A 24,732-nucleotide genomic window follows, 5' to 3' on the forward strand; every position below is an offset into this window, starting at 1 on the left:
GTCCTAGCTCCCGCGAATCGTCGGTGCGTGTATTGTCATGGCACTCCGTCTCTGCACTGTGCCTGGTACCTTTGTTTTGCGTTAGTGGTGCTTCGTAGCCAAACTTGATCTCCCAAGAAAGCACACCACCACTCTTTGTACTTTCCACCTCACGCACCACTTTGGTCTTTTGAGTTCTTGTGTTATTCTTTGGGATACAATGAATTGGTCGGTTAGGAGCAAATTGTATATAAGAATAAAAGTAATCATAGAATGGTAAATTGGATAAATTTGCAAGTAGGTGCTAATGTATTGTCCGAGGTCGGACTCAAGTTTATCATTTCCATCTCTTATACATGCCGCCCACGTGTCGAAAACCAAATCCTAAAGCTTGGGAGCCATCCTCGTTCTATCCAAGCTGCGACAGCTGATTCCAAGTTGCTACTCAAACCGAACCACTAGTCTGCCGTGCCTGCATCGTCATCTTCCCAACCAAGCCCGCAGGAGCAAACATGAGCTCCAGCTGGCTCCGCATCCTTCGAATTAGGTGCAGGGGCATGGCTTGATTCATGAAACCTTTTCAAGTTCAGCGCGAGCGAACCTCAGTCTGTGACGGCTTTCGCGGGGAAGAAAATGCTCCCAGGCACAATCTTCTATACCCTCGTCTTTTATGATTAGGTGAGGACTGAAAGCATTGGGAGAAGTCCCGTATGGTTTGATTGCGTCTTTTACAACGTCATTGTTGTTTTCCTCTTTCTGTGGCTGCGTTGATGCTGGTACCATGAAGGTACCGCCCATGCGCTGTAAAGCCAATGTTCCAGCCCCCGCACTAGCGTGCAGGTACTTGCAGCTTACCCTAAGCAGTCAGACAGCAGCACACCACTGCCCAGCCAGCCTTTATCGGCCAATTCAAATCAGTCCCCGTTCGCGCTGGCAAGTAGAGATAATTGAACAAGCTTGCTCACGGACAACACAGCAAGGAATTATAGCGGACTGTCTAAGAGGATGCAAATTAAAACATGGATATAATTTAAGTCATGGCTTTTGACCTGGAAACCAAAGCCTTCCCTGTACGCAGCAGCATTTCAGCTACATCCCGGCTTTTTACCAAAAACGATGGTTCGTGTGGTGTAGATCTTGCACTTGTTACAATCCAAGTTTATCTTATTCCGGACTGTGGCAGCAAAGACCTGGGCCTGTTGCTCACTCCATCCAAGGTCTTCAGTCGCTATACGAAGGACTGAGCCTACCATGTCCTTTGTCAACGTCTCTAGGAAGATTTTTCCTAACTTTATAGCTTTTTCCGATCGAGACCACGTACCAAGTGGTATCTGGGGGTTCCCAGTGTTAGCAATGAACAAACAGAGAGTCGCGTAGCAAACCTTACCTGATACGTATACACCTTTACGTCCTCGAACCCGGCAGATCTCATCTCCTGTTGTAGTGTTGTGTCGTTCACAAAGATGAAAGGAGTCCTTCGCTTCTCTCCTGCGTCCACGAAGAACTCTTTCCAATCACCCAGCACAGTCTCCATTTCCAAGTCCCATTCACAAGCCCCGAAGTCGATAGCCATTTCGTCAAACTCAACAACACCGCCCGGCTTGAGGGTTTTGAACACAGTCCTCGTGAGCCTAGTCCTGTTGACGTTCCCATTCAGGCCCCGAGCATGTATATAGTCGATGGATGACTCGTTGAAGGTCCACTCTTGCTCGCAATCGTCGATTTGGCTCAGCAGATATTAGTGGTGTGCTGGAGAATAAGAGATCTGCAAACTCACAACTCGACGTTGGGCGGGATCCAATCGGGTTGGATGGGCACGATATCAATGCCTATAACATCAACGCCAGGGTTGTTGTCGGCCAGATCACTATGCTATGGTCAATAATATCCTAGGCACCTGAATAAGTCACGGAGACATACATCGCCCAATCACCTGAATATCTGTCCGTTAGACTAGGAAATGGGAGCGAGAGTCAAGTTTATGGGGGTACCTGTTCCTGTTCCTATGTCTAGAACGCGCTTGTTTTCGTGGTCAGTTGGTGCGATCCAGAGGGTGAACGTGAAACCCATACTTGACAATCTTCGGATATCACAACTTTTTGAAGGCCTCCCACAACATGAGAACAGACATAATAGCTTTGGTTCAGAGTTAGTATAGCATCATAAAACTCTAGGGGCCACTCACATCTCTTCCCACAACTCCGTTCGTTTAGGATCGATCGGTTCACTGCAACGAAAATCTCAGTAAGCTGTGACTGATCACACATCTTCTACTTACTAACTATAGCCTGTATCCTGGTTAGGGTAGCGTCGTCCACACAAGAAGAAATAATTCTCGACTGTAGAACTGAGCGACATCGTCGATGAGGTATCCGACTCGCCCTCGTCGCCCATAGTTCCGTCGTTGTCTGAGTCATTGTATTCGGTCTCGGATACGTGTCCATCATCCATTGGGTCGTAAATATCATGATCGAACCCGTGGTCAGAGTTTTCGCTGGAGCCGATCGTTGAGCTGTCTGTATCGAGATCCGTGGAATCGTTGGCGTGTGTCCCAGGCCAGGATGGTATGTACATGTCGGTCGAGACATGGGCTCTAACCAGGCCGCCTTGCTGTGACAGTTCAGGAAGCTGCTCGCCGCTGCTACTGAGAAGTTGAGGCATGGAGACCATTGTCGTAGATGGAAGGCTGGGAGAGGACCTTTTGTGTAACGATGTTGAAAGAAGGTACGAAACCATTGACGACGACAGATCGGTTAATAGAAGACATAAAAAACGAAGTTGGTGAAAGTTTCGAGATACCTATGTTAGGTTAAATATTATTTCATGGCATTAAGGAGTAGTCAGGGGTCAAAGAAGATGTCCGATGACGTCCCATGCGAACCGTAGCGCGACTTGACGGACCCTGCAAATGGACCATTTCCGGCTCGGAAGAGCAGAACGCGATCGGATGCTGAACGCTAGTGACGCTGCATCGATACCAGTCCTCCGTATCGCGTTCTAGAGGGCCCGGACCTGTCCCCGTCAGTCAAAGTCCAATATTGAGCGAGCCGACAGGCCCATAGAGAGGAGTGCTCTGCGACATCACAGAAGATCACTGGGGTAAGGAGGTTCGGTGCTTTTCAAAGTGTTACAAAGAGCCACTATTCAATCATCTAGACTTGGTAGTGGTAGGCGTCGTGAGGGAGGTAGCTCAGAGTGCTTGAGGTATGGGGTTGGCAAGTTAGAGACAGCTTCTTGGAAGGATATCGATATTGCTTGCTTGGTTCTTTTGTCTTGTCGAGATGTCGCCAGTAGAAGCTGCGGTTCTTTGACGGTTTCCAGCTTCTGACTTCATAGTTCTGTGAGCAAAGGAGAGTGGAGAGGAGTGGCCATCATATTGGATATGAAGCAAAGGGGGCGAGCTTTTCAATACTTTCGGATCAGGCTGGGAGGCTCTTTCAAGTCCCCCTTCCCTATGCATCTCAGCGGCGTTGAATCACACCGACATTTAATCTAAGCGGTTCCAGCTCTTCCACGAAAATAATGTGCAAGGTTCCATTTGCTAATCCTCTTCTGCAATATGCTTGCTACCGGTTTATCACAGAACACTATCTGGTAGTTACTTCCCTCCCAGTTCCTACAGAGGATGATATGGGCTTCTTGGAAAGAAGATTGAGATCTATTCCGAAACTGACGTTTCCGAGGTTAGCATACCTCAAGAACGGGACGGGAGGGAATAATGGCTGGCGTACAGTAACAGCATACGTCTTTTCGACTTTGATACCCTGAGATGGCATGCTGAGTTGTAGCATGTTTCTGAAGGCGAGCCTTATGTGGCGATTAAAGGCTGTCGAGGCCAGTAAGGCAACTGCAGCAGGTTTGCATGAAAGGGCATTTGATCATGGACTTTGACCTGGTTATATACATAAAGAAAACGCCACTACTTGAATACATGCTACCCCTCAAAATCCTGGCAGAATTATCTGTGCAAGACAGGGAACCGAACTGGCCGGGACTGCCGGATAGAATTACCGGCAGCCTTGAGGAAAAAAGCATCTGTGTTAGGATAATTAAGCGAGCGCGAATGCGTTCGCGCTCGCTTAAGCAGTCTTCTTTATTAGGATAATTAAGCGGGCGCGACCATAGTCACGCGCAGCTTGCTTAGCTAAGAAAACTTGACAAGAAAGTGCCACCATGGTCGCGCTCTAGTGCTTCGTTTTCTGTATTACCCGCTCCTCTCAGTCAAAGAAGCATCGTCAATGAATGCTGAGAAGCTTCGGTCCATAGGGCAAAGCCTAATTGCTGTTGCTGACGGACACAGCAATCTGGACGATGTGTCAATACAGGAGGCAAGTTTCCGTTCTTGTAGCCCCAATCTTTACCCACTAAACATGAATCCAGACCCTGAGGGAGCTCTTTGAGAATCTACCTGACCGTATCCGGGGGCTGATCTATGACAAGATTAAGTCCATATCGAGCCACCAACTAGTGACCGAATCTCTGGTACACCGTGGGTCCACCGACAAACACGATGAACATATATCAAGAAACGAACATGATGGTGATGGTGCCGAGTCGAACGAAAGAGCTTATGGGGATGGGGATACGTCTCAGGATGAGCGCTGTTTGACTACCTGCGAAGCGCCATTGCCAACAGCAGCTCCTCCATCGGGAGCCCTCGTTGGAATTGAGGAGAAAAGTCAGGGTGAGGACTTATTTGAGGTACAGCCAGGCCACTCAAAGTTCCTTGATCACTGGGCCAAATGGCCCGAGACCTTTTTCGACAAAGACCCCTCTACCAACCTAAGTGTTGGGATTTATCAATTTGTCATCGACATTGAAAATTCACAGGATCTAAATGCGATCAAACTGAGATACACATTTCGACAGCTGTATCTGTCCAGAGAATCATGGGCCCGCTACCAAACGGATGAGTTCAACAAAACATTGGCCAATGATTATACAAAGTCACAAGAGTCTAAGATTAGGACCTGGTTGAAAGAAGGGCATCTTTACGATTTGCTCTGTAGAAGGTTTGGTATTGGGTGCCTGTTTTGCGATGTTGTGTCGCGGCCAGAGTAAGTGCGTCCTACGATATGCTGTGATGGGCACTAACATTGCCGAAAGCGCTCGAAAATTATCTCTACCGACGGAGAAGAAACCCAACCGCCCTGCCTATGAAACACTTCTCAGAGACCTCGATCGTCGAAAGCTTGGGGACGTTTCAGAGAAATACAAGCCAGCTGCCGACAAGATTGCATCATACATGGAAGAGAAGCAGATCGCTGCTGGACTTCTGAGAGTTACTAAGAGGGCAGCCGACGAATTGTCCAGGGATCCACGCGAGACACGATCGAAGAAAGTTTGCCGGCGAACTGGCCCTGATCAACCCTCTATTACACAGGATGATCTCACGTGCGACACTGGCCACGTTTCGACAGGACCTGGCACAGGAAGGGTCGCCGATGATGGTCGCAACGATGGCTCTGGGCCCCAAAACGCAGCGGTCGTTATACGTGATGATCAGCTCCGCACACCCTCTCCACAGCCTACATCTCGTAACCGTCTACATGAGTCTCTTGAGCAAAACGTCATACCGTCGAACCCCAAAACAACTGCTGCAACCATGAGCACAACCCTAACCCCGTCGCCAGCATCAAATACCGATGCGGAAACGCAGCCCGGACGGGAGAATACTTTGTCAGATCGTCTACAAACAGAAAGCCAAAACCCTGACGCAGTATCAAGTGCACTCTCGTCAAGCTCGAACTCCTTACCAGCAGACGGTTCGCCTCGCAGTGGCCATACAGCATCTAGTCATCCTAACAGCGAGATCCCCCAAGAACCACCCCCGTTTCTCCAGAGCCCAAGTCATACGGACATATCGAGCGTCAGTGCACCCATGCCCGACAAATTTAATTCTATGCCGTCCCAGCAACAGTCCTCGCATAAACAACAGCAGCACAGCCAATTCCATGGAGATGATCTCCAGACCTCTCAACAATGTACAATAATCGGTCACATGGATATGGGTGACACAGTTGCTAGTGTCAGTACTCCTGCGTCTGAATATTTTGAATCGAGCCGGAATATCAACGAAGAGGGCACTGGCCAAGAGACTGCCCCATTAGTGGCCCAAGATGAAGGAGACCAGCAGCCAGGTTCTTCACACAGCGAGATCCAGGATCAAGGCTGGGGTATCGTGGCTGATGAGCCACTAGGCATGTGGATGGGACAATTATGCAACTACAGTGGATTTACATACACAGAACTTGATTCTAATGACCCTTGGTTCCCGATACAATAGGCAATGGACAGGATATATATAGCCTTGGTATTTAAGCCCCTTTAAGCATGAGCTACCGCAATTGTCCAACAACCCTCCCACTATTTCCAGCATCTCGGTTCACCTCTTCCTTGTCCTTTTCTTTGTATCGGAATGTGAGTAGCCACATTCTGCATGGCTTGCTATCATGTGGAGGTACAAAAATAGAGTTGTCAGGTTCCAGTAAATATGCCTTCGAACAATCCCACTCCACAACTTTCTGGGACCTTGACTTCTTGATTAAAATGGTAACTATGCTTTTTTCGGTGGGGGGTAATGGCCGAGGAATGAAAACGTTCCTGCTGTCAGTTGGTGTGATTAATCCGCCCCTTTCCAAACGGAGTTCCTTGAATTGCCATTCAAACTGAAGATCCTCTTTTCCGGGCCACTTTGTAACCACAGGCTCCTTCTTAGTTAGCTAGTCGTGGAGATGGGCTTGCGACATGTAATACTTACTAATAACTCCACGAGCTTCTTTAACACATTTTGTCTTGCAAGGTTCTGAGGGTCAGGTGGGTACCGATATAGGATAAGGGTACCATTGCCACGAGGAACTTTTTCTGCCTCGGTCGATGCAGAGGTGGTGTCTGCAGCATCGAGCTCAACTTGAAGGACTGGCGGTATATCGAACTCAGCGTACCCATCGTGACTGGTAGATGAAAGCATTTTGACGACAGCAAATTGGTGAGGAAGGGCCTTATTCTGATACTTATATATCGCAAGGCGTAGTGCGGTGGATAGGCCTAGTTAGTGGTATCTTCTTTCATAGTGCAGCTTGCTACGTGATGACGCAATTTGGGCAAGGAAAAATAAAATAAAAATACGATGCTTTCGGAAAAACTATATAGCCGAGGTTCGACCCGTTCATAAGGCAAACACCAGAGTCCATGAAGCAATGAATTGAGACCAAGCGCTATTTATATATTTCTGGCAGCATCAAGCCTCATAAAGAAAATTATCAGGTCTTTTTTGGCGACGAAGGAGTGTCTAGATTGAAATTAGTAGTTATAGGTAACTTATAAAGTAACACTACTCACCGTTGCGTTTTAGCTTCGTCCAATCACAATCCTGCATGACTACCTCTGTGGACACTGACTCTGAATCTTTAACTATTGGAACTGGTGATGACTTCTTTGCTTCTTCGGAGGAACTCTGTCTCTTTGGGCTTCCTGACGAATTCGAAGGCATCGTATTTGGGAGCGACTTCGCTAGATTCCGAAAAGTCTGGCAGGGCTACGAGGGATTGTTGCCAGAGGCGAATAGGGAAGATAACAGTATCCTAGGCACGGGAAGCGCGAAGCCTAATATAGAAGTGCGTATAGGATGATATATGAACGAAGAACAATGCGAGTTACAGAAAGAAACAGATGGGTCTCGGGGGCTTGGTCTTTTAATATTGATTATGGATTAAAGACCTTCGGAGGAAGTTGTCTCCTTCCTCGTTTTTTCATCGCCGCCAATAACACTAACTGAGGACTCTAGCCCGACCTCAAAGATGATATACTCAACCAACACAAAATCTCACACTAACCCTGCAGGTGCGGCATCGATTGAAGGCGACGGGTTCATGGCGGCTGCATGAGATCGTCTTATGGGGGGCCGCCTTTGCCTTACTCTCACAAGATACGGCATCAAAGGTTGCAATATGCAGCTCGCCTTGTATTCTGTGCCAAGTTAGTTTCGATGAGCCGTCCCCAGCAACACGACCCTATTCGATCGGCACTGTCCATTGGTCTCTGAACTAGGCCAAGCGAAAGATGTTCCTGTCGAGTTGCGGCCGTATACGCGGCCACAACAATTAAGCTTGCTTCTTTGCATTCCCCTCAAGCTTGACGTCGACATATTCCAGGTCTCATAGAAAACAGTATTCTGAAAGCCCTGGTTAAGAGCTTGAATCAGTGTCCTTCACACTATTCGAGGCCCAGATGAAACTAAATTCTTCGCATGTTGTAAAATTATAATAAGAACCTAACGATAACTCTACTCTCCAGAACCCTGTTATGGTCACGATCAGATACAGTGTCCACATCGTCAATCAGATATTCAGCTCTAATGGTGGTCCATGCCCCAGATTACCCCTGGTACCACGAAGAGTTCTCTACAAGGGTCTTGTCTAGCCAACGAACTGTGTACGAGCGACACGCCTTCACCATTATGAATTCATGCTAGTAGGCAAGGCGTGGAACTACAATGCTTGTTTGTTAAATAAATTTGGGGGTGAGTTGTTTCCCTAACCTCATCTCTCCCCACTTTTCCAAAATCTCACTTTTCCGAAATCTCACTTTTTCGAAATCTCACTTTTTCGAAATCTCACTTTTTCGAAATCTCACTTTTTCGAAATCTCACTTTCCCAACCTTCATTTTTTTGTGCCCCTCTTTTCCCAAATCTCACTTTGTCTATACCCCCCCTCCTTTCCATTCTGTTCCTAATTTTTGTTAGGTAATGATAGTCGCTAGTTCCACTCTCTTTTCCAACTTCCTGACCCCGCCAGATTTTCCCTCGAAGTCTCGTGTCCGCAGCCTTCTGTACGACGCACGTTTGCGCCCAACTCGTTTTCTGCCCAACTCTTGCACTCTGTTTTCATGTCCTGTCTTTTTCGTCTTGCTAGCTGCCAGGCTCTCGGTATTATCTCGCGATAATAACCAGCTCCATCTACGGACGAGTTGCATCAAAAAAAAACTTTCTCATAAACATACAGACTGCGTTATTTCGGTTTAAGAACAGCATCCCAAGCACTGCTATCACGACAAAACCGGAACTTGACACTTGAGCTATCTTCTCCGCATTTCGGATCCCAATGGTAGTAAGTTTATCCCTCCCCCATACATAAGACTTTTTTTTTAACAAATGCTAGAAATTCCAACCGGGAGACCTCGACCAGGACAAAGACAATGACGATTTCTTCTCGGACGCGAAGGAAGGTCGCCAATTAATTGAAGGATCAAACCAGATGCTATATTGGACGAACTGTACGCTTATTACAGAGTTCGATGCAAAACGGCAGATTACGGATCGGCATTATAAGGAAAAGGGACAGGCTGTTTTGCCGCGAGGTCTTTTTGTTGCATTCGCAAATGGCAAGGTGAAGGAGATTTAAGAACTCAGTCATCTTTTGTACAAATTCTGCATCATTTTCGTTGCCCAAAATTCTGCGACATGCACGATTATTGTGGCACCGTGCTCCTCGAGCCTTTGTATGCGAATCGAGACAGCCTCGGTGTAGTTCCGTGCCTGTCTTCCTTCTTCCATGTACAAAGGTGACGAGCAGACACCTTTGTGTAGATCACCCTCGAATATAACAGAGAGATCACGCTGACACCGCCGCAATGTGAACCCTCCGTCGCCAGGCTCGATGAGGCAACCACCTGGAAGAACCGCTGATATGAAACCGTTCATAGAGCGTATTGAGACACTAAAGAGTTCCAAAAGAGTAGATGACAACAGCACGCTGGTAATCCCAATTTCTACCTGGCATCCGAACATGTGTCGGTTGAAGTCTTCATGGAATATAATTGATACATCGGCCGTCAAGTCCTGAGGGTTTTCTTTGCTTGGTACTCTTTTAATCGTGTCCCAAAAGTCTTTATCGAACAGCTTTTTGGCCTCCTCTAACGAGGCTTCAAGATACACATCTCCAATGGGTACATTATGGTTAGGTATCTGTTGCGGGTCGTAGGCGTGAACAGCATTGGAGAGGGTATCTGTGCTCTGTGTAGTCGTACGTGGCTGTATAGAATCCGTGATGTTATGGTCGGTGGTGCCTGGTATGACATTAGAAGCAGTTTCAATCATTATTACATTGCATACACACGAGGGCGCTTGGCCGGAGACCTTGTTGGCTCGTTGGTACGTGGCTCGTTCATTGTCTGCGCAAGTCGATTTGCGAATTCTTCCCGGGTGTTGACGTCCTGTTCTTCGAGAAATCGCAGCATGGATGTCATTGTAGCTTGACCAGCAAAGCGGTGTTTCAAATGTATTGACTTGGACGCAGCGAAGTATGCATACCAGACCGAATCGCCGTGATTTAGGATAAGTCTGTCTGTGGAATCATTAGAGGCCTCCTTTGCTATTGCCAAGGCGTTTTTTCCCCCATGCGGACGACGATTGGACCGGAAATAATCGACCACAGTATTAACAATTTCATCCAGGGAATAGGTGGTCATTTGGCAAGAGAGGTTTGAGAAAAGTAAGATTTGGGGAGAATTGGGACGAGATTTGGGAGAAGCGAGATTTGGGAAATGCAATGACACCAGTCCACTTTCGATTCGTCACAGCTCCGAGACATGGAGCCGTCTTTACCGCTTTATGCGAAACGGTCAAATGGAGAAATTAAGTGGCGGGAGTACTGACCCTGCAAGCCAATAGAATTATGGGGGTGGGGCGAGGTCGTGTTAGACTGGCGGCTGGGAATTGTTGGATACGCGAGTAGGGTTAATATCCAATTAAAATAGGGTTAATTTTCACACTTTAGGATCAATCTCGTCCCCAGGAGCTTCTGTCTCTGTTCTGTCCTTTTAGGTGTTTTCCCGGCTACCCGGTATTGATATATCCGGGGACCCACAAAATACATGTTTCTTTTATCGAGGCGCTATCACTAATCCAACAGGAATGGGCTCCACTTCCCTTATTGCAATATTATTCTTGTATCCAAAAGAGGGGTGAAACCCCTCTTTGACAGACTGATCAAAGAATCAAGTCGACGATCAATAACATCACAACATTCTGGTCCACACTTGGATACACTCACCCCATCGTATTCGTGCGTATCTAACAGGTCGCAGTCCAACCCCCTATTCCTCTGGCAAGCGATGCATCTCGTCTCGCTTTTTCAGTCAGCTGGAAACAATGTTCTATGTATTGAGCAGGCAACCTACCTTCTACTGCTGGGACGGACGAATTCCGGCCGCATCGGAGCCTATCTTCATTTAGCCACCACACCGATGAGCTCCACTCCGCGCAATTCTGTGGAGATCACTGGGTCGATCTGTGGGTGGGCATGCACCATCTTTTTGCGATTCGCCCAGATGCCCTGGGCATAGTGTGCGTACCCCAGACCCTGTTGGCTGCGAGCCACCAAGGCCGACCTCCGATCTTGTACGATCAACCATCCGGCTTTGTGTATGGCCTAGACGAGTCGCCCCTACTGGATCTGGCTCGCAAACAAACCCAGTCCGTGCCACTGCCAATATGCCCCACGGTGCTCAAAGAAGCGCGGTATATTACCTGTATTATTTCCTACGATCTCAGCACGCGTAACAATAGACTAAAATACAGTCCCGCTATTTCGGACTCTGGTGGGGACCGCCGTTGCTGCTCGTTGTTAAGTTGCAATGCCATCTGGAAAATGAATGGAATGGCAGACCGACAAACGCGAAAAGACTGACAATGATCCAGTGCCAACACAAAAATATAATGTGCCACCTTCAACACTCCGGCCTTGTTGGTTCCATTGCTCAGTGAGAGTCTGACCAATCACTCTTGCTAACTACCTCATGCAGGGATGCGCCAAGATGGTGTCACCCTGACGAGAAGCCTACCCGGTAGGTCCATATCGAGTCAAGAACGAGACCCTCCTGGCTTTTCTCAGCGAGAGACATGATTGATCAATTGAGGATGTATTGTTAACGCTAAAACACTCACTGGCAAGCAGCAACTTCTGATATGTTCTGCGTGTTTTGCTTCTGGAGACTTACATCCGTGTGTGCCGACATGGCATGACTGACTGATATGGTGGACGTGCCCAACATGATCTTCCTGTTGCCCGTGGTGGAGAAGCCATAAAGGGTTAGGCTAGGTGTCTAGAGAAAACCTATCTGGATATCACGGCGTGATACGCAAGCATAAACACGCTCCATCTTGCGACGATCCAGAACTCTTGAGATGCCGCAGGGGGGTTGAAAACTGACAGGCCGGGGTCTGAACTAATGCAGGCGGGCGCTCAAAATGAGACGATCTCTTATCATAAGGAGCACTAATTTAGCTCATATGGTACGGGAAGGCTGAAGCTAGTGCAATATGGATCCTGTACCCCTGAATTCCCGTTCTTAGCCGTGAGAGTGCACCTTCAGCTGCCAGATTATGCAATGGCCCGTGCATGAGACTCACTCAAGCGAGCTCAGGGGTTAAACCCGATAGGTTCGTCTTGCGGCCTGAAGTCTGTGGACCCACTCTCCATACATACAGAGTGGTACACACTAGCTCGTGAACAGGCATACCGTGCTTGCCGATGTTTTCAGGTACATCACCACCTAGCTATGTATATAACCCAGAGTGAGGCTACTGTTAGTTTGATGGTATGATGTTTGTCATAGTCGCTCTAACGGCTGGGGAAAGAACGATTGAATGCATGTGGCTCGTCCACATCACAGCTGATATCAGTGCTGAACTAGCCTTGATGCACAAGCGAACCTTATAAAAAGTCTTGATGAGAGTCTCTTATTTTGCTCCGGCACGTTTTACCCGTCCCGTCAGCCCCTTCGCGAGGCGGCACTCTGATCTCTGGAGTGTGACAAGGCAAATCAACTTATAAAGCCAGTGCACGCATGTCGTATTCTATTCCATCAACGGCTTCCATAATTCAAGACCGCCTGGGCCTGGACCTCACCGGCTGCCCCTTATATCACTGATCCAAGACCTTGTCGAGCTGTCAACTTGCCTTTTGCATCAACAAAACTAGACATCGATCCTTCAATTCCCCACCCACGAGTGTCTGATAATCCTATTTTGCTGTAACAAGTCAAAATCTTGCCAACTACTATTCCTATCTATCCCTGCATCATTATAAACGCATTGCCCCGGAGGCACGCCAGAGTCAAAAAGATTGTCATGGAACTTATAGAATTAGTCGAGGACGAGCCTACTGCCCGTCCCTTTCCGTGCGATTGGCAATCGTGCACACAAGTTTGTTGTTACCAACGATACGTGGTAGTTCTCCTTTACTAATCTCTGATACAGAGCTTTGATCGAAAGTCCAATTTACAGAGACATTATCGTTCACATACTAATGAAAGACCATACGCTTGCTCTATTCCTGGTTGCGGGAAGAGTTTCGTCCAGCAAAGCGCCCTGACTGTTCATATTCGAACACACACAGGAGAGAAACCCCATCAATGTCAGCATATCGGTTGTGGGAAACGCTTTTCGGATGTGAGTGCACAATCACCAGTCCACGGTCAGTACGGGACTAACAAAAACTCACAGTCGTCCAGTCTTGCGCGGCATCGACGTATTCATACTGGGAAACGTCCTTATAAATGTGCCCATGATGGCTGCTCGAAGAGGCAGGTCTTAATAATCCCATTATTGATCGCATACTAACCTTGGACTCAGCTTTTGTAGAAAAACCACCATGGTCAAACATCAACGGAGATCGCACCAGCAAGGAATAAATCCCAACGACATCGACGACTGCTCTTCAGACTCTGACGACGACGAGTCTCCTTCCACTCCTCAGCACTCCTCGATGACCTGGTCGCCCCATGAGATGGTCTCCAAGAACCAAGGACCGCCAAACGGACATTTACATCGTGCCTCCTCCTATGCCGACTTTGAATCCCAATTCAATGGTCACCACATGCCGCAGAATTACGGTAACCGGCAGAGAATACCCGCCAGTGTTCCTCACGAATATGGTGGGACTCCCGCACCTGAGCAACATGTGCACGTTCAGCTTGTCCATCGGACAGTAGCCATGCCACGTCAAGCATACTATGTCACCGAGGCAGGGAATCCAGGTGTTGCTACCATGACAAGCACCAGACCGCCTCATTATCAACTATCACAACAAGTGGAACGGCCTCCCATGGAACCTCCATACACTGCATCGGGAACTGCAACTTCCATTCAAAGTAGTCATTTTTTCCGCTACGTCTGTCCCGAGCCCCATGATTCCTGAGGGCTTTTACGCACACCAGCCTGGAAACCAGCCTACATACACAGCAGCCGAATCTCAACCAGCCATGATTCAATACCATCAACCTATTCAACATCATATGACTAAACCTCAACAGCCGGTGTTTTCCCAACCTCAGCATATTCCCGCAACGACTGGACACTACGCTCCAACATCAGGACAGCCGCATCAAGAACAGTGGTCACACTACGACCCACCGATCGAAGCTACAACCATCGGGCAGTTACCAGCATACGGGACTGCAGTGTACGATATCTACGGGCCAAAGATCGAGTTCGAAGATCCTTATTTGCAACTGCCCATCAGCAGACTAGCGAGTATGTGATGAATGCTGTCTTGAAATCGTTATATGTATTACGATGTCATATCCCGCATGTTTTTACCCCTTTTTTTGTTTATGATAACTACTTGCAACATCACGATCATACCAAGCCCGGACCACGCGACAATCTCTGTTTCATTAAGAACTCGATTCTCATTATCGAAGAGTACATACACATCATTGGACGCCATGGGAGAAACATGCTGTTCTGCAGTATGTACAGGCAAGAATGATGTGACTTGTGGTTCGAAAGGCATTTCATTGGGCGTTTCCGTCCTGCTTCCTGTTTTTGGTAGAATCTGGGAGAAGTTTGGTTTTTGCGGCCATCATTTCCAGCTTGGGGAAAATGACGTTGGATGGCTGGTGTTACAGCACCCCATATCATGAAGCCTTGATAGCTTGGATCTTTTAATAGCATCTTATGCTTCTGAGCTTTTCTCTCTTACTGGCATTCAATTTTTACCTTGTTTTATTTTTTTTCCCGGTATTAAACGGCACATATGTCCTATTATAACAATCTGTCGATGTTGGATTGGGGAGGTAATTATTGGGGATGGTAAATTTGGAGAAAATGCGTCTGCTTTCAGCTTTTCAAGGTCATACCGGTACTTCATATAGAAATAAAGCATGCTACTACTACTTTATTGTGTTGCCAAACTTTGTCTTGCATGGCCATATCGTCCTATGCTTCGGATTTGGCGCTTGGGAAGCTGCTCGATTCCCAGCTTCGAAGTCAAGCGCAGGCGGCGCCGCCTCGACCGCCGCATTGTAGGTCTAGAGTGTGATATACAAAACCCGTTGACAACTGATTGTGCTGCGAGTGAAACTGGTGACCTCCAGATTTCCGAATGTCCAACTCCTGATTTTCAACGACAGGGGGGTAAAGCAAAGCATAATGCAGCCATCGGCCAGGAGTGCCCTGCAATCGAAGGGGTTTGAGCAGAAGTGAGACCCAACGCATGATGCTTGGCGTATATCGGACACTGCTGGCTCTTTACTTTAATCACAGTTTGGGCATAGGCGATGAATTCTTCGTCACTTCGGCGAAAAGGTCCGGAAAGTGCTGGGTTGTTCAAGCGATCCGCACAAGATTGTTGAGATGAAGATGCGTTTGTGATGATGGCATCGGATTCGGATGACTGATCTACACAATGAATTGTGGCACTACTATCTAGGGTTGTACTGAGTGGTGAAGTTGCGTTGTTTTGGTAAAGAACTAATAATAACTGGCTTTTTTCCCTGGTTTTATGATAAGCCGTGGCTACCGTTGAGCTTCATGAGGTATCTTCTCTATTTGGGTATAAAACATTCAGTGTGACAAGGAAGGCCTTGATCCTGACGCGGAGGCATGATGCGTATTTGAGAAAAATAAAAGATAAAAGATAAAGGTAGGCAGTTCAGTAGTACTAGGGTAGCATCAGACGATCATATGTTCAACGCGCTTCAAACTGAACAGTCGCAATTGGTTATTCGACGAACGCGCTTGTCAGGTGTCACCGGCCTTAGGTATGATATCTCCTAAAAGCAGTACTGAATTTCTTTGTATATCGGGGCTCTAACCCAATTCTTTATAGAAAGAGGCCATCAACTTGAGCATCGAAAACGCAGCCATACAGCAATTCCCTCACACCCCGCAGTGCGTGACGTCATGTCAGCTAATGATCATGTCACGCAAAGGCTACCCTACACCACCACTGTTTCGACTGCATTTTTTGTTAGTGCCCTAACAAATAGAACGGACTTTGGTGCGCATTTGCCAAGGTATCCACTAGGACACTAACAAGACGTGCTAAAGTGTAACTCGACTTGCTTGCAAAATCACCTAAGCACTTCATGATATTGATGGAACCGGGCTGAGCAGATATCATAAAGGATTCGTTTCGTCTGAAGGAAGTTTCCGGATTGGTAAACCAGAATGGGCAACAAGTATAGGGTAGGAAGCTGTGGCACCGGGTAATAATACACACAGTGGTAGCTAGATGGTAAGCTTGGTCACCACGAAGATATCGTGCTGGAAAAGGGGCACTAACGTAATCCATAAGCGAGCGCCGCAGACAAGCGAGCGCCGCACTGCACTGTATAGCTAAAAATAGCTTACCCTATAGTAATTAAAACCTTAAATAAAATAGCTAAAAACATAGAAAAAGTATTTTTAGTAATAGTATAGTAATAGTTATATTATATATTTTTCCTAGATTTTTAAAAAAAAATCCTTCATAAAGAAAAGCTTAATTATACAGTGTATTATATAGTGTAAATAGGTTTTAAAGTTTATAGCTATATAGGATTTTCTTAAATTTCTTTAGAAGATAAAATAGCTTATTTTAAGACTTATATATATGCTATTAAAATTATAGCTATTTTAGGCTTAGTTTGGATTTTTAAAGAGTTTTTTAAAAACCGGATTTAAGGTGTATAGGGTAGTGCGGCGCTCGCTTGTCTGCGGCGCTCGCTTATGGATTACGTTAACAATAAATGAACTTAATCTTAAACAATGCAAAGGACTTGGGGTGATAATTGACCGCAGATAATACAACAAAATTTGTTATGAAAGTTCCTGTTTCTGGTTGTTGAGCTTGGGAAATCTTCTTTACTTATAGACTTCAGGAGACTTCCCTTGTCTTGATGATGGGTGCCGTACTATGCTAAAGCCTCGTCAGAGTCTGTACATCCCTAATCCGGCCTGGGGAATGTTTTCAGCACGTCAAAGGTTTTGGCTATGAGAGGGAGTGTGATGTGGAGACTTGATTCAACAAGTTTTTAGTACCTGCAAAACTACGAGGGCATGGTTGAAACATACGCACGGCGGGAGAAATAGGAGGAAGTGGTTACGCAAGCCAGATCTTTTTTCTCTGACGTGCCGTCATATCCACACCTCACGTATTCTTATCAAGAGGCAACTTGAGACTGTCGGTCTCAGGGTCACTCGGTACGAGCACTTATATCAAGCATACAGCATCTGTACCTCTTTTTGTTCGATCGACTGAATGGGACCCTGATACATTGTGCAGCCTAGCTCGGCAGAAGAAGTTTTCCCTTCCAACACAACCATGAGAAACACAGCTCGTAATTGGGTCGTGAATATTGGTGCCGATATGAACCTGCCCGCTGTATTAAATAGCAAGTGGGTCGAGTCGGGCTTGACCACTGATTGGACCACTGGAGGGTCCTCAACATATATTCACCTTGCTTCCTTCCGCCTCGGGGTAGTCATCATTGGCATGAACTTGATCATCCTAATCAATCACTTCAAAAGCTGTGCTGATAAGTATTCTTCCTCATTTTCTATGGCTTTGGGGTACTCCGCAATGTCATTTTGGTATTGCTTCACTCGGTGGGCGCCGCACCTCGACCGCGGGCATAGCAGGATTCTTGGTGTGAGGCGGTTATAGTCCCGGCCGAAATTAGAGGCCGCTTGCCTAGTATAATAAATGTAAGATAAGCTTTCGCGCACGGACCACAGCAGTGGCTAATGTGGCTTTTACAGTGTGTATGACTGGAAATGCTGGGAATATGTCCAAGCACGTGCCGTAATCTCCATGGAGGCTGATTATGGATTCAAATGAGCAGATGTCATCATCCCTCCACGTCCAGAATAGACCTCAGTCAAGGGAAGATATTAACTTTCGTTGTCGATTGCTTATCCATAATGACATCACGGAGAGCAAGGTCTTGCTCTCCGATTTGGCCTTTCTTTGAAAGTCATTTCAAGCCAGAAATCTAGGACTTATTCTGGATGCGTCTACATATAATCAGATGACTTCTACCTTTTGGGACCTATAGTTGGTTAGTTTGATGACAATATGCGATAATGACAGGCATTACAAGGAGATAGGGTCAACATTACGGTTTTTGCAGCGCTCGGTGCACTGTCGTAAGCCACATGGGCTACGGTTCGGTCCGTGCGCGAAAGCTTATCTTACATTTCTTGAATTAGGCAAGCGGCCTCTAATTTCGGCCGGGACTGTACAACCTCCTCTATATTCGGGGTTACTCTGGATTGCATTGATATTGCTGAATTCGAACTTGTCTTGGCCATTGACATACCTTCGCTGCTGAGCACGAAGCTCAAAAAGATCGATTCATAGCGCCCAAGGGTGTGACGAGGCCGTTTAGTGAGAACAACGTCATGACTTGTGATATACGAGACAAGATATTGTAGGAAGCGGCGGTCGTTTCTGGACAGCCACGGCGGATTCGAAAGTACTGCTTCCGTACAAAATAAGAGTAGTGGCATTCAGACTCATACAAATTTATGTGACGAGTTCATGATTATTATGCGATTCGAGTGTTGGTCACTGAGCCACAATAAGCGCAACTGTACAGTTACTAATTGCTTATACCTTTTCAAATTGAACCATACTGGGAATGCAATCTTTTGCGGTTGAATTCTTTCGGTTTCGTCAACTGCTTTAACTAGTTGTCGCATCCACTCATCTAGCCCTTGCTTTACCATTCTTGTTGGCTCTTGCTCAGACTCTCTGCCCCTATCAAGAAAGGGATATTTACATATGTTGAGTCCCTCGCCAACCTTGTATCTCAAAAGTGAAATGCAGCGGTACATAACCTAACTCCCTGATAACCTTGCGCTATTGCCAATGCCATACATGTCTGCAACACAAGGAGTATCTCCATGCAATCCCAAAGGCGGCCCAGCCGATGTAGTTTGTTGATCGAATGCATCCTGTCGTCCTTAACATTGAACCAGGGGTACATGTCTCCCATCTTCAATTCACATCATACACTGCGTGTAGACCGCTTTCACGTCGTCACGCCCACAGGTGCGTCTTGATGTAGAAAACGTTTCTTTGTACCAATTTCTGATTCTTCCTCAGTATCTTCCTCGGTATCTCCGCCGACGTCGCTGTTAACACCTTCTGAGAGAGTATTCAGTTTGCGCTTCTTGCAACCTGGTTTCTCGGGGTCTTTTTCCCATGTCTCTATTTCATCTGGGTCGAAACTTCCGACAATCTCTTGGCCCAAGGCTTTACCCAGTCTCTCTCTAAGACCGAGAATAGGCCAAATTGGAACTCTTGTGTACTCAATCTTGAGACCAGAAACAATAGCATCATCATCGTCGGCCGGAGCCTTGAAGGGATCGTGGAACTTCTCCAAGAACTCCTTTGTGATGTGACCAGTGTAAACAATAAACTCGGATGTATCAATGTCGTGGGTGATAATCTTCAACTTGATGTCGTGGAAGTTGGGGCTTGGTGGAATGCCTTGTCCTGGTGAAATGCGCGAGTCACGTCTGCCACTGACAGGTGGGGCAGGGTAGAAGTGCTTTTGTGCCATCCCTAGAAAGACGCCCACAAAGTGAGCATCGTGATCGGAATTTGAGGGTGCGAGGATACGAGCTCGCAGTTGCTGAAGGCGAAACACGGGCTCGTTCCATGTTCGTCCAGGTCCAGATGCGACGCGAAAAAGGTTGTTTCGGACTGAAGCCAATTGAGTCTTGCCAATGTAACAGATCATGGGTAGGTTGGCGGGGCTGTAGTTGGGAGACGATTGCGATGAGATGTTGAAGGACTCAGCGGGTCGCGTTGAAACTGATTTGAATGAAGAGGATGAGGACTTTGCCTCCTCAGAAGGATAATTCCACATAAGCTGCACACGTACAGCATCACGATAAACGCGACCGCCAAAGTATAAATGGAGTTCGGGCAGGTGCTGCGGCTTGTTGAAAGGTGTAGGCCACAGTGTGTTGAGAACCGATTTGACAGCGTCGGAGGATAGAATAGGGCTCAGTGGGTCGGGCAGGAGAATCTGCGTGAGCGCGTTGCTAAGATTGATGATGGTATTCGATGGACTCAAGTGTCCTCGCGTTGGTGGCGTGCCTGGGGCTGCTGAAGGCTGAGGCGTATCGCATGACGGCAGTTCCTCCCATTTCGCACCGAGTAGTTGAGCGTGTAAATCTGTCCAACAAATAGGTGGCACAAACAGTGGTGTGCTGGCATTTTGCTGGAAGATATCGTAGAGTGAGTTCTTTGCGGGCTGGTAGATGCGCTGCGGACGCCTTTTTCGCTGGGTGACAACGGGCGCCTGTGAAGTACAAGGCGTTGTGTCCAGTGATGCACCGTTACCGTTGCGCGACGGTGAAGTCGAAGAGGTAGAGGACTGTGAAGCTGGCATGTCTGCCCGACCGCTGAGTTGTGCAGTGAAATTCGCATTCGGGAAAAGTGCCGTCTTATAAGAATAACCAAGGGTTTGAGTCCCTTTCCTAGATTCTATGGCATTTGAGAGACGGCGGATAGATTCTTGATAAGGGACAAGAAGGGATATAGACAAAAACAATATCAAACGATCGAAGAGTCTTAACATCCGTACCAGTGATGGAAAATTTAAAATGTCAAGGAGGGATTGGGAAGAGTCGGTGATAGCACTTAATGGTGAAGTGGGAAGCACGATCCTTTTTAAAGTTTGTCGCTTTAATCCTTGCGTGTCGCGGGGTACGAGAGGGCGGTGTCACTAAATTAAATATAACGCGAAACCGTAGCGAAGTCACATGATCATTCTAGTGTTATCTGTGGAGCAGCAGATCTGGTGCACAGGAGACGCAATCCGCAAGCGGGTTGCCAGAAAGAGCCTTGAGGAACGAAATTCAAGATGGGATTTGGGCAGGGGATAACATTTTCTGCGGATGACTGCAAGCTATGTGTAATGCAACCTCAACAGGAAACTAGCTTTTTGCTGTATTGAGGTTACCACCCATCACACCTAAGAGAGCCCCACTTCTTTGCCCGCACCATCTCCGTTCTAGCCTCGCTTGCCTCTACCTCTACTTGACAGGTTTGCTTGAAACACCATGCTAATGGTTACACCGGGTCTTTGTGAAACATGCCCCACAAACTCTAAAACGACCCTACACAAAGCGGGATTCTTAGAAAGATGAATCCCTCAAAAGCTCACGATCAGTAGATTTATGCTCAGTTCATTTGACGACAGCCCGAATCTCAGAATCTACAGGGTATCATTTATTGTAAACGTGGCGAAGTGCTCAGTTCGGCTCCAGTTCCTTTGCGACAAGGCAGTTGAGGGGCTGAGTTTCAACAATCCAGCCCCAGAGAGCCTGATCACCGCCGTATCCGAAGGCTGTCAAGAATCTTCCTTCGCCGGTCTTTATCTTCGTGCCATATTGCCTTTCATGTAAGAGCACGAGGCCAGTTGTCGCGCAGCGTCCAATCCTTTTGCGTCAGTTGCGGATCGCCTATCACAGCCGTTCTGCAAGGCGGCGGAATGCTGAAGGAAAGATCACAAAAGAATGAATTGGAAGAATCGCAAGAGAGAGAGCATAGTAAAATAAGACGCCAGAATGGCAGGGAAAGGGTAAAACTGCATAGTTGGGTTACCGCTTTGAATCGTAGGAAATACATGAGGACTTGAGCACAAACGCAACTTTTTACTCTTTATGAGGATACTTCTTTGGGGGATGACGATTGCGATGCGGCCTAGTCTCGCGGTCTGAGCTTGGGAAAGGATGTAAAGTGATACTGGTCTCGCCAGTGTTGACCATGGTCGATGGAGAGGGGGAATTGGAGGGGGAATTAGCCGGAGAATCTGGGCTATCTTCTGAAAGCGATACATGAGATCGGCCTTCTGTGGATTGGGGAAGCTGGTTCTTGTAGGAAGACTCTGCAAGGTAGGCGCTGTCAGAGCCTCGTCGTCTTTTAGAAGGGGTGAACGGAGTGGCACGACCCTCCCAGCGGGCGGACCGCTTTGAAGTCGGAGTAGAGGATGGCGTCGGCGTGGCCGTGGGGACGGAGGCCGGTCTCGGAAGGTAGTAGAAGAAGGCGTTTGGCACGTAGAGCTCCCGGTCTTCTCGTGTGAGATAAGTATGGATGCGGGTACGAATAGGCTCGACGTTGACGTTAGAACTATAAAAGCCACTTTCCTCGAAGATGTTGGCATCGGTCTGTATTTCCACGTAGTTGGGTGCGTTTTCCCGACTCGGGTCGTCTGTGACGGCGTCGACGAAGTCGCGCAGGTGGATGGTATTCGAGAAGGTCGATTGTAGAAACATGCCGAACAGAATTTGAGGGAACGATTGCCAATGTGCCACATCTCGCGGGAAGTGCGGGACGGCTTCTATAAAGGGGGGGATTCCAACATGTCTCTGGTGAGGGGGTTTGGACTGGGGGCTCACAGCATGTGACGGATGTCACGTCGGGTAGTGAACCTTGTTCTCATCGTCAAGGAGGTGATTGGTGAATGCAACACGGGATCGACGTCAACAGCATAAGAAGAGGTTACTGTCGTTTCAAAGCAAGAGGGTGCTGTGTTTGCAGGCTGAAGTAGAGGAAGGCCCCAGAAGCGCTGTTGAACAAGGGTCCAGGGGGTATTTGAGTTTGAGTCCGAAGGAACGCATACTCCCGTAGCCCGGTCTAGAAGAAAAGCGGGTAGCTCGGGTGTCATGGGCCGCGTGCAGGCGATTTACCTTGGTTATATCATAGCATTGCGGTGCTGAGAGAGTGAGCGGTTTGGATGGAGACGGAGTATCTTGCTTGGTGGGATAGATGGCTTGGACTTACGCCGGTCTTCAATACTGCGAGTGCATCATAGGCATGTAGAATAGGATGGGAAATATGCTGCCAATGCTCAAATTTCCCTGCTGGCTGCTCCGACAAGTGTAAGTCCTAATTAAGCCTTAAATCATCATCAAGTTTACGCATCGCGGTCCTATCTCGTCAACGCATCAGAATGCTAGACCATGTTAGCAAAGACGCGCCGACAACAATTCTTGCATTACTACGCCTATTAATTCTAGGTATTGTTGTATTTAATTGCATGAATTCACAGTCTCGTTGTCGTCAACTTACCAAACCATGGACAGTATCAGAGTAACGTCCTGCTTTCCCCTTGGTGCTCTCTTGACACGAGTTGCGATTGCCTTGAAGTGCAGTAAACGCCTCGATATAGTCTATCAATCGATCCCCAATGGGCATTCGACCCTTCAATGTCGCCTTCTTTTGCAGTGACTTGCAATGGTTTGTTCCATCGCCTTCATAAGGGGACAGCTCCGAGGTTCGGTTGCCCCCTGGGGATGAGGACGACAGCGTTACAAACGTTGACATTGGGATCTCTACTCGTCACGACTTCGATGGCGTAAGACACCATGGCTGTTGACAACCTGTGAGATCATCCAAGGGCTGGCAGATGGAAAGTTCATCTCGCCAGCAAGATCAGCAGACGCAGTGGTATCGTGGTGAAGGGGCTGTTCCCCAACACTAGGCTTCTGGGCAAGATGCCGCCGCCCGTGAGCGTATGCTGGAGAGTCCATATTCGCAAGACCAGATGTCGATACTAGAAGCGAGCTTTTATTGGGTCGCCTGTGCCTATTGGTAGGTCAGATGTTGTCCCTTCAGTGCAAACCTGACCTTTGAAGGGCTCTTATCAAGTGCACCCGTGGTATGAGGGGAGCGGGAGAGTACAACCGCTCCCTAAAGCTCCACCTCGCATCACTCGGCATCGGACAGGCACATCCTCGATATTTTGTCTCGTGGACTGCGCAGGACGTGACATCATTCCACTGAGTCTTTTCCATGGCATCGGGATTGGAAACGTCGCGTGCCAACGCTGTGAATTTGCAGATCGGATATAGAAACCAGACGTTATCGATGCAGGATGTGACCATTCCCAACAAGTCTACATCTCTGTGACTCTCTCTCTGCCCATCTTTCAAAGTACTGAGCTTCCCAGCTCTGCACACTTTCCGGCGGCATATACCATTGCTTTTCAGCTTTAAGGCTGAACCTCTCCATTCCCTGTCAAGCGCCGGTAAATAACTCAGTTGCTTCGCATTTTCAAACCGCTCGTAGTGCCGGATTGTCGTCGAGGTTAGGTGTCTCAGCCTGTTCAGAGTCTTGCCGGCCGATGGGCTACACACGCTTAGTTCAATATGGCGTGTTGTGCTTGTTTCCTCCGGTTTTAGCTTTGTCATCTGTCCTGTGTGGTCAGGGTATGCAGTGTCCCCCCAGACCCTCTGCCCAGTTGTTCCGCAATGTGGCTGGGCTGGCCTCTTCCCTCACATCTTCGCAGAGCGTCTAAGTCGATCGTGCGAAGAATTCACCTGCGGTAGCTGATTTGTAGGTTGACCTGTAGCTCAAATGTCGGTGTTGGGAGCATTTCTCGTTTTGTCGACTCGTGTTTCAATCGCGAAGCCTCTCAAGTAACCAATCTTGCAAGGATTTCAGGTTTCGTGTCCTCGCGCCGACAGT

The 24,732-nt window shown here is 47.7% G+C and overlaps 8 protein-coding genes across 8 annotated transcripts; 2 read left to right on the top strand and 6 right to left on the bottom strand.

Annotated features, from left to right (window-relative positions):
* Positions 1-600: 600 nt before the first annotated feature.
* BKA55DRAFT_716434 (S-adenosyl-L-methionine-dependent methyltransferase) lies at positions 601-2,640 on the bottom strand (the record flags this gene model as incomplete). The annotated part of the gene is made up of 6 exons (XM_046200905.1): positions 601-1,310; positions 1,367-1,706; positions 1,757-1,846; positions 1,900-1,932; positions 2,165-2,206; positions 2,258-2,640. 6 exons carry the CDS (start codon positions 2,638-2,640, stop codon positions 1,065-1,067), a joined length of 1,134 nt encoding a protein of 377 aa, XP_046042797.1. The 3' UTR covers positions 601-1,064.
* Positions 2,641-4,148: 1,508 nt separating this feature from the next.
* On the top strand, positions 4,149-6,481 carry BKA55DRAFT_210911 (uncharacterized protein). The gene is made up of 3 exons (XM_046185152.1): positions 4,149-4,307; positions 4,360-5,036; positions 5,086-6,481. Exons 1-3 carry the CDS (start codon positions 4,218-4,220, stop codon positions 6,263-6,265), a joined length of 1,947 nt encoding a protein of 648 aa, XP_046042798.1. The 5' UTR covers positions 4,149-4,217; the 3' UTR covers positions 6,266-6,481.
* On the bottom strand, positions 6,318-6,949 carry BKA55DRAFT_696881 (uncharacterized protein; the record flags this gene model as incomplete). Its single annotated transcript, XM_046200314.1, has 2 exons — positions 6,318-6,689; positions 6,740-6,949. 2 exons carry the CDS (start codon positions 6,947-6,949, stop codon positions 6,318-6,320), a joined length of 582 nt encoding a protein of 193 aa, XP_046042799.1.
* Positions 6,950-9,195: 2,246 nt separating this feature from the next.
* Positions 9,196-10,863, bottom strand: BKA55DRAFT_210948 (uncharacterized protein). Its single transcript, XM_046185153.1, has 2 exons — positions 10,096-10,863; positions 9,196-10,045 (listed from the first exon to the last, which is right to left on the bottom strand). Exons 1-2 carry the CDS (start codon positions 10,445-10,447, stop codon positions 9,390-9,392), a joined length of 1,008 nt encoding a protein of 335 aa, XP_046042800.1. The 5' UTR covers positions 10,448-10,863; the 3' UTR covers positions 9,196-9,389.
* Positions 10,864-12,908: 2,045 nt separating this feature from the next.
* Positions 12,909-14,521, top strand: BKA55DRAFT_667889 (uncharacterized protein; the record flags this gene model as incomplete). The annotated part of the gene is made up of 5 exons (XM_046197859.1): positions 12,909-13,184; positions 13,239-13,430; positions 13,485-13,564; positions 13,614-14,151; positions 14,294-14,521. The coding sequence occupies exons 1-5, from the start codon at positions 13,110-13,112 to the stop codon at positions 14,519-14,521; spliced, it is 1,113 nt and encodes a 370-aa protein (XP_046042801.1). The 5' UTR covers positions 12,909-13,109.
* A 4,758-nt stretch (positions 14,522-19,279) lies between these two features.
* BKA55DRAFT_667890 (uncharacterized protein) lies at positions 19,280-20,650 on the bottom strand (the record flags this gene model as incomplete). Its single annotated transcript, XM_046197860.1, has 1 exon — positions 19,280-20,650. One exon carries the CDS (start codon positions 20,648-20,650, stop codon positions 19,280-19,282), a length of 1,371 nt encoding a protein of 456 aa, XP_046042802.1.
* Positions 20,651-21,917: 1,267 nt separating this feature from the next.
* BKA55DRAFT_545649 (uncharacterized protein) lies at positions 21,918-22,538 on the bottom strand (the record flags this gene model as incomplete). Its single annotated transcript, XM_046190833.1, has 1 exon — positions 21,918-22,538. The coding sequence occupies one exon, from the start codon at positions 22,536-22,538 to the stop codon at positions 21,918-21,920; it is 621 nt and encodes a 206-aa protein (XP_046042803.1).
* A 1,059-nt stretch (positions 22,539-23,597) lies between these two features.
* BKA55DRAFT_545650 (uncharacterized protein) lies at positions 23,598-24,455 on the bottom strand (the record flags this gene model as incomplete). Its single annotated transcript, XM_046190834.1, has 2 exons — positions 23,598-23,850; positions 23,893-24,455. 2 exons carry the CDS (start codon positions 24,453-24,455, stop codon positions 23,598-23,600), a joined length of 816 nt encoding a protein of 271 aa, XP_046042804.1.
* Between the last annotated feature and the right edge of the window lie 277 nt (positions 24,456-24,732).

This window comes from Fusarium redolens (assembly GCF_020744475.1).
Source record: "Fusarium redolens strain MPI-CAGE-AT-0023 chromosome Unknown BKA55scaffold_24, whole genome shotgun sequence".
Classification (NCBI taxonomy): Eukaryota; Fungi; Ascomycota; class Sordariomycetes; order Hypocreales; family Nectriaceae; genus Fusarium; species Fusarium redolens.